Below are 9,789 nucleotides of genomic sequence, written 5' to 3' on the forward strand. Positions count from 1 at the left end.
CTTGGTATACTATTATTTAACTATACTAATTTACAATTGCTTATATCTTGAAAACGAAACTGCACATTGCAAAATCGTTTAGGAATTTTCAATTTGTTTTCGCGTGGAGAATCTGCAATTTTCGAATTGTACACTATTTTCAGGACACCCTGTATAAGTCAGCAAAGATAGTACATATACCCTACACAGAGCTAGGAAACTGCTGCTTCGAGAGCAGAATTCCCCCTCTCGGGTTACCCCCACTATGGTTCTGCAGTGGCTCGCTTGAGTGTCTGCACAAACAGTCTTCCCAGTCGCACAGTGGTCGAAAACGGCCGAAGTGCGATCAAAAATCTGTAACTCTGTTCTATTCAAAATATTTTAATGAAATTTTGGGAACATGAATCTTCCATTTATGACTTTAAGTTGTATGAATGTAAGCGATATTAATTTCGGATAAAATATTTACATAGATACTATTTACACCAATATCTAATTAATTAATCGTACAATGGTCGAAAGATATTAAAAGCATACCAATCGTGCTTGTTACCATGGCTTTGTTCTTTTCGGAACATCTTTCTATTATTGTGGTACCATTTTTAATTTCCCCTTCTTCTGACTGCGACTTGCACAAAAGATGAGAAAACGTCAAATATAATAGCTTCTTTAGTAATGAAAAAATCAAAATTCCAACTTATCCGTAGGTATTTTGTATTTGGGTATATATGTATTTCCATATACAAATGTACATACAAAAAAATGGAATAACATTTGATCCGAAACATTAATAGAATGTGCTGTTTTTAATATATTACTTAGAAAATGTTTTTTTTCTAGAACTCAATGCTATAGTTGAATTCTTTAAATGACACGCAATATTGCCATTTAAATCGTTTTTCGCCAGAAAAGAGATTATCTAATAACAAACGAATTATCTAAAAAAAATAACAGATAGCTAATAGTTTCCGAATTATTTGACCAAACATGTTTTACACCCTTAACTTCGAGGATTGTTTTCACCCCTTCAACACGGATGATAGCAGATAAAAAAGAACGTATCAAATATTTTAATTCTAACTAGGCATTGCAACAAATTTCATAAAAATCAGTGCTTGCCATTTCCTAGACATCCGTCACAAGATATCGGAGTCGTAAAGTCAGTGGATTATTGTTAACAAAAACATATTTGAACTCGCAAGTTATGGTCTTCTATGGCAGGGGTCAATGAGATAGTACAGTAAAGCCATAAAATCCATTAAAAAGTTATTGTTGAGTTTATGTAAATCATAATATTTCTATTTACTACTGACTTGTTTGTATCAGCTCTAACAAATAGATGGGTGGAGTTTAATTCAATTGCCATTTTCTCGAAAAGTAGCACGAAGGAGCACCCAATTTTTTTTGTTTCTAGTATACAGGAAGGTTCGTTCTTTCATACGGTGCCAATATACACGTTGCAAATGATTGTAACTTTTTAAAAGTCTACACAGAGTTGATACTTCTATTAAGAAATACCTCTTTCAACGATTAGTTAAAAAGTTGTTTACATTTCATCCTAATTTATGCACTGAATAGAATTTATATCTATGTAATAAACTTTGTAACTACTTGAAACTGCATCTGTCAAAGTAAAATTTTACACAATCGTGAATTGAAACCATGAGAACTATACAGTAATGTCTCGATAAGTGCGGCAAATTCGAGTTCGCTTCGGAGCATTCGTGGCAAGGTGGAAAGGTTTTTAGCCTCTCATAAATTTGTTTTTTCAACGAAGCCGAGGCCCTGCTAAGTTTCTAGTTATTCTGTTTTGATTGGTTCTAGAAGGGGAGCCTCCCAGTGGTGGGAATAACGCCGTTGTTTGTGTCGCATTCATCAAGGAATCACTGTAGAAGGTATTGGCAAGCATTGAATATCTGCTGATTTTGAGCACGGATTGCAAGAAAACGGAAGCATGTATAAAAAGAATGGAGTACAACATATTAAAATATAATTAATTCTCTTTCAAATAAGATTAACAATTTTTCGATTTACAACATTACGAAAGTAGATTTTTTATCACACTTCGACCATTTTCGACCTCTGTCCGTCACAGCTCGAGCGAGCTACCAGAGGACCATAGTGGGTATAACCCGGGAGGGGAATTCTGCTCTCGGAGCAGCAGTTGCTTTACATACAATGTATAATATGTAAATATGTATTTACAACTTTAAAAGTTTTTGCTTTTGGTAATTTAGTTACCTCTCATTCTTTGCTTACTTAGAATAGTAAAATTTCTGAATTCATGGGAAAAACTGGGTTTTTATATTATAAAAATAAAAAATTATAAAATTTGTTTGCAGCACTGGGACACTTTGTATACCATTGTCAATCACTGTATCGCATTAACGTAGGTATGAGTAGGTAAGCAGTAAGGAAACAACACGGCATTTAAGGGTACATTCTGGTGTGAGCGCTGTAAAAAAATGGCCTTTTTAGAATTTTTGTGAAAGAACACTATAATACATCAACTAACAATCAGTCTGGCGTTTATTAATATACATATTAAGGTATGAAACATTTTTTTAATGTTATTTTGTTTAATATATACAGCAGTAACCAGCAGTGACTGTGACATTAAAAGGGCGGATGCCCAAAGGGTGTACTTAAAATCCTGAGATCCACTCATCTGAAATCAAAAAACCAATGTTTTTCTTGAAACTGTTTTTGTGAAAGTCTTTCAAAAATGGGTAAACTTTTCATTAAAAAATGTTAAATAAAAAATGTATTTGGTAACCAAAGTTTTGAATCTGTTTGATACAATAACCATTTTACAAGTTTTAAGTAAAACTTTTGCTTTTGGATTTCAGATGAGTGGATTTCGAGATTTTATACGTACCGTTTGGGCATCCATTTTTTTTTAATATCACAGTCATTGATGATTGTTGCTGTATGTATTAAAGAAAATAACAAAAAGATTGTTTTATATCTTAAAATGTATATTAATCAATCTCCGACTGACTGTTTACTCTATGCGTTATAGTTTTCTTTTACAAAAATACAAAAGAAGCTGTTTTCTTTGCAGCGTTTACACCAGATTGGATTCTTATGTTGGATTCAGTCGCTAGCATCAGTCGTTGAATTTTAAAAATTATTTAAGAATAACAGAACAAATTTTAAAATTAAAGAAAACAATAACAGCCTAAATTATTGCTATACAGAACAAAAAAATTGTAATATACATTTTTAATAGTTTTATTTTATGTAATCGTCATATAACAAAAATACTAGAACTTATTTCGTTTAGTTCTGTTTAAACCTCCTACTGGAGACACAACCTAAACATTAAAACGGGAAAGCATTTGTTCTTTGTAATTAACAAGTGCTTCATTACTTAATGTGAAATGAATACATTAACAACTTACTCAAGTTGTCTTTAAACATAAAAGTCCATCGCGTTCAAACCTACTTATCCGATGATATACATTTCAGTAATGAAAAATTCTTATCATTCTGTTTGCGAACTACTCGACTTTATTAGAGAATACTTCGTGCAGACATGGTTTGTCGACAGCTTCATGCTCTGTTTACCGACGGAATTTGCAGTAGTTCTGAATGAAGTGAAATGTTTTGCACTACTAAATTCGGATATAATTTTTCCTCACATAACTTATGAAATTTCCTAGATGACTGTTTAAAATATATACCATTTATACAATGCTGATCAAAAAAAGGTTTAAAAATTTTACGTATTTATATAGTACTTAAACATACATTAATTATTTTATAACTAAACAATGAGTACTAAGTTCATATAAGTGATATTCACGGAAGAACTTATACGTACTATGTGACAGATACCCATTTATTGATAAAACATGTGGTAAAGAGAAAAATATATTTAAAGTTTCTTTCATGATAATAATAATGAAAAATAATAAATTCATCGGTATTGTCTACTACATATCTACATTGAATAGCATATTAAAAAACTGCACGGTATAGTAATATATATTTCGTTACTGAAATAATGTTTTACCATTCATTATTACTAATATAATAAAGTCCACATTATTTGTGATAACTTGACTGTCATTACAAAATCTACATCATCTATGTTGGATTACTTACAAATACTTATTAATGTTAGTATGTTCCTCTTTGAAATTTTCTTATGGCCGCTACTGTATCATACATATATGAGTATCCGAAGTCATTTATATAAAAGATTTTAAAAAGTTGAAAAATTGTGTAAATTGCTACGCAAGATGTATAACTCGCTTATATTTCACTATAAATGTCTTATACATAATAGTTTACTATACCTATCTTAAATTATATATAGGTATTGTAATAACAGAGACAGATTATGTACAGGATGTTGTTCACATTTCTACACAAACGTTGTTATGAAAATACTTTTCTAAAATTTATTTAAATTTTAATTCCACTGTATTTTGCACATCTACATAATACATGTACGGGTACATAAAATTTGCATGCAGATGTAATAAACACAAAGCGTGTTTAAACGCTGCCTACCATTTTTATGTTCAATGGTAATCAAACTGTTTACTGCGACGTAAAGAAAAATAATGTTACGAAGAAAATAATATACATGATAAGCGTAATACTTCGTACACCAGAAATTATAAAAATTCATAAACATCGTAAGTTTATAAATTCAGATTAAATAATCGTTCCTAAAATAACTCGCTTTGATGTTTTCCATATAACGAAAATGATTATTTGCACGGTAAACAAAAGTTTAATATCATTGAATTTCTTCTAGATCACAGTTTCGTGTTCTACGTTGCACTTTCGCGTATTGCGGCTGACATCGTCGTAGTGATTGCATTCGCGTAAACAAGATTCAGATTATGCAAGCGAGAAACCGCACTCGGCGCAAACGAAAGCAAATATTCTACGATAAATACTTTTGAGGAAGATACTTATTTCAATTTCTGAATCATATTATTACTTTCTACAACGAATTATACGAGTACAAGATAGATCATCATAGCTTACAGTTTCGAGCAACACATTTATTCTCGATATTACTAAAACATTTCTCAAGCAGGGTACCTAAATACATTACGTTTAATCAAGTACACGTTGAATACAAGAACGCGAACTTCATAATAAGGAAACAACATATGTACATTAAAATATTAGGACTAATTTACTAGTTTTTAAAGTACGTGTAACTTTGTGCCCTATTAATAAGAAATAAAATGTGACTTTTTTTATCTTCCTGCGGTAACTGTGGATATATCTAAACTGCAATTTACCGTCTGTGAAAGTATGAGATCTGAGATACCTGATTTGTCGATTAAAAGTATCTAATAAGTAACTTCTTGCAGGTCTTTTTCACTATTATTTCAGGGTCCCGTAATGAAAAGTAAGGTAAGCGCATCTTTCAATATAGCCTATATTGTCAGTACGCCAGTCTGAACTTTTTCTTCTATCTGGATACCTAGATAGCACCGTACATCCAAAGGCTCGTCCGTTTCATGTCCAGTTTATATCCGAATGTCCTACGTCCATTTTGAACATCCCTAGAATGTTCACAAGACTTAAATTTCGGATGTTCTAGAATCGTCTGTCTCGAAAGTCCTACGGATTTTCTAAGGACTTAAATTTTGCATGTTCTAGGAATGTCAGTTTCTTAAGTCTTACGAATGTTCATAGGATTGAAATTACGGATGGTTTTGTTTAGTAATTTTGGCTCAATTTCATTCCGTGCAAGGTAATGGATTCCGAAGAGCAGGGTGTCATTCTGTAGAGAATCAATAGAAAAGTGTAAGGATACTAGTGGTTTTGTGCAGAAACCTCAAGAAATTTTAAAAAACATTTCTGTTTTTAAACTGTCTCTAACCAACACAGAATCAGTATTTTGCTTGCAATAAGTGTTTTTTTCTTAAACTGTGTCTAACCAACATAGAATCAGTACTTTGTTTTCTGTAAATTTTTTTCCACTTCAGTATTTTGAATAAGTTTAAAATATTAATGATTCAAATTAAATTGGTAAAATTGATAAACAGTATAAAGCACTATCTGGAGCCCCAGATAGATACGACACCAAACGTGTGAGCTACCTTAAGTGAAACACGTCGAATTTAATGTAATTGGGCAGAGGGGTTAGTACATTGAAAAATATTCAACATGTGTTATATGGACCCCCCCCCCCCAAAGGAGGTAATGAGAAACACATTTTTCTCAATATCTTGCAAATTGGTCGACTGTTATAACGAATATTCCAGAAGAAAAAGTATCCGCTCTTGAATGATAAAAATAACTACCTTTCTCACTTTTGTTGTTCTACTTTTGCGTAGCACGAATTTCGTGACATCTTTAGTTTTAAGTTTATAATGAGAATTGAGACTGCTATAGTAAAACTACTAGATGCGGAGCATTGTGAAGCTTTGGGGATACATTATCTATAAGATTGTCAAATTGTACGATATGTCAACTGACAATATTCGGTTCCGATTGTTCAATTGATTCCTATACGTAAAAATATCCACTACAATTACAAAAAGATCTGCGAAGCAACCGATTCTCGCAAGTGGGTACTTACATATATGCAGAAAACTTTTATACATTTCCTAACAGTCGAGTTTTTTTATTTCCCTATGTAGTTTTCTCTTAAGTATTGCATAATATCAGCGAATAAAATCGACGATGTTTTCATAACAAAGTGAGAAAGTATTGACAATTTTTTAATTCTATAGAAATTAAAAAGAATGTTAAAATAAAATAATTTTTACTAGATTACATTACAAACCGCGTTATGATAGTGACCAAATTCTTGCACATAAAAAACGAGTCGTAACACACGTATGTATTACCTATAATGTCTTGCCAAGATAGTACATACAAAGATGTACACAGGGTGTCCTAAAAATGCTGTAACTCCTTGAAAGGAGTGATTCCTGAGGTGATGTGAAACAATTTTTTCCTTAGTGAAAAAATTATTTGGAGCTTTGTTAATATATTAACGAAAATCCTCGACCAATCAGAGCGCGTGTCTGCCGGCTGAACTCCCGCGTTAGAGTTGGCTACGCGCTGCGCTTATAGTACGAACAATCAAATCGGTATGCATTGAAGGAAACTGCGTAGAATAGCAAATGAAAAAGATGTGCATGGCAGAGGCAGAGGCAGAGGGAGAGGGAGAGGGAGAGGGAGAGGGAGAGGGAGCAGGTAAGTTAATGCTTGATTACACTAAATATTTTTAAAAATGCCAGGAACAGAAGTAGTTTGTCTTGCACATTGTATACAAGATTATCGTCGCTGCTACTTAGATGCTAGAAAATATACATTAATACAATTATTTTCATAGTTATTATAAAGAAGTAGTAATTAAGGTTAATGTAAATAAAACAATATAATATACTGTTTACTGTTCCCCTTATATTCTCTTTTCTTAATAGATATTGTGTTAAATTAAAAGACTCACTATTTTTACAATGGAGATTTTACAGTATTTACTCGCTATTATCTTAAAAATGCACGGGAGTACGAAAAAGTTATATTGGAAGAAATTATAGAAGATTTAACGCTCTTTTAATATTATTTGAACAAAATTTCGATAAGACGTACCATTTTTGAGTAATTTTTTGTAAACTTCATAAACATCGACAAATTCAAAACTTTGAGGCTGGGTCCGCACCTTCTCCTGTTATCCGATTGAAATAAACTTTTTCAGGGATCATTTTTTTAATAAAATGGAACCATATTAAGGCGTGAGAGTAAAACAAATCGACTGTTGAAAATTAGGGACCACCCTAACAGTTCCTTTGTCATTTTCTCTCTTTGTGGTAAGAGCAACATAATGTATTAAGAAAAAAAAATGACTTAAGGGGGGTGCTTGGTGTAGCGGGTCAAAAAAATCGATTTTTTCTTCATAAATCGATAGTTTAACACCTCGAAAATGTCATCCCAAAATCACAGAACGAAATTCAAAAAATTAAACCTGCTACAGCCGTTTTTGTTACGGAGTAGACGACGCAGGTATACCAGAAAGCGCGCGGCGCAGTGTGACCTGCTCCGTTTCTCGGTCCGTTCATGATAATAGATTTTTTGTTTTTTTTCTTTTTTAACCACAATGAGAAAATTTATTTCGTCGTTGGTGTGACTACGATAATTGGATATTACACTGGTAAAGTGATAGATATCGTTGTGAAAGGAAGTTATTGCCAAGCTTGCACATATTAGGAAAAGAAAAAGAACACTGATGACTATAAGTTGTAGTTTGAACATCATGAAAGTGAAGTCCTATAAATCATCACGGCTCCATAGGAAAAATGGAGGTGGACTCTATAATTGAAATGTTTTCAAGATCTGATCAGAAGTCTGGAGTGAAATACACAAATTATATTGGAGACAGGGACTCGAAGACATTCAAAGCGATTTTAGACGTACAACCTTATGGCGATGATTGCAAAATAATAAAAAGTGAATGCGTTGGTCACGTCGAGAAAAGGATGGGAAGTCGCCTGCGAACTGTCAGACAATCTGCCAAACTTGGAGGCAAAGGAAAACTAACAGAGGCCCTTATTAAAAATCTGACAAAGTATTATGGTTTAGCCATAAGAAGGAATTCCGAATCTGTTGAAGAAATGCAGAAGGCTACAATGGCCACTTTTTTTCATATGATTTCCACCGACAAAAAGCCGCTCCATCAAAACTGTCCCGCAGGATTTGACTCGTGGTGTAAATGGCGCATCGCAGAGGCTGAAGATGATATAAAAAACCACAGACACCTACCTGCACTTCATCCGGACGTTCAAAAATAATTCTTCCAATTTATAAAGATTTGTCGCGTCTGGATTTGTTAGAAAGATGCTTAGGGTGCCATACGCAGAACGCAAATGAGAGTTTTAATTCCACCGTGTGGCGACTGGTACCTAAGCATCTAAATTGCGGCTTCAAAATTGTTTAAATCGCTTCCTTCTTAGCTGCTGGACAATTTAACGAGGGGTACAGTTTTGTTTTACAATTGATGCAAGAGTTGGATTTAGTGATTGGGCAACAATGTAAGATGTTCGCCAACGTGTACGACGCGCAGCGGCTGAAGAGACAAGAGCGTCAAAAGAATGCGACCTTACTTGAAGAGTTTGAGGGAGAGGAGGGTCTAATGTATGGGCCTGGTATAGCGGATTAGCATGAAACAGCTGTAAGTATCCGAATACTGTTATTTATCTTCACCGAAAACTTTAAACGTGTTTTTCTCGAAACGACGTTTTTCAAATTTGCATATAATGTAACTCCAAAAGCATTCAACCGATTGAGTTGGCCTTTTGCATAGATATTCGTGAACATTTTCTTTATAGAATGAACCTATTTTTTCAATGATATTGTTTAAATAAATAACTTTTTTATAAATATTTACGGCAAAATTTAACCGAAAAAAGTTAATTTTTTCTTCAAGAGGCTGCAATTTATACAATTTTGTTTCTATTAATTTATATTTGGGTTCATTCTATGCGTACACTCTTAAGCTAAAAAAATCTTGTTGAATATTTGATTTCAGACGCATACAGCAGACTGTACATTGCACGCAGCGAAACAAGTGTGTCGCCGACAGAGTGGGAGAAAGCTCTCATACCTTTGTTAGTTGTCATCGTTTTTTAATAAAAAAAATTTTGTTATAAACTATAATGCGGTAGTATAACAACCTATAAATTTGAGAAAGATCGATTAAGTACTTTCTTCAAAAATAATTCCCGAATATTTCTCAATTTTCAGCGGGTTACACCAGGCTCCCCCTTTAAGCCGGGATTCTTGCTGGCGCTTTCATACTATTATTCCATGCATCTCGAGTAAATA

At 33.1% G+C, this 9,789-nt stretch overlaps 1 protein-coding gene across 1 annotated transcript; it reads left to right on the forward strand.

Moving 5' to 3' along the window:
- Positions 1–8,486: 8,486 nt before the first annotated feature.
- On the forward strand, positions 8,487–9,124 carry LOC107192015. Its single transcript, XM_015581190.1, is given in 2 exon segments — positions 8,487–8,751; positions 8,754–9,124. Coding segments are annotated over 2 exon segments (543 nt in total). The 5' UTR covers positions 8,487–8,579.
- The last annotated feature ends 665 nt before the right edge of the window (positions 9,125–9,789 follow it).

Source organism: Dufourea novaeangliae, unplaced genomic scaffold (assembly GCF_001272555.1).
Source record: "Dufourea novaeangliae isolate 0120121106 unplaced genomic scaffold, ASM127255v1 scaffold287, whole genome shotgun sequence".
NCBI lineage: Eukaryota > Metazoa > Arthropoda > Insecta > Hymenoptera > Halictidae > Dufourea > Dufourea novaeangliae.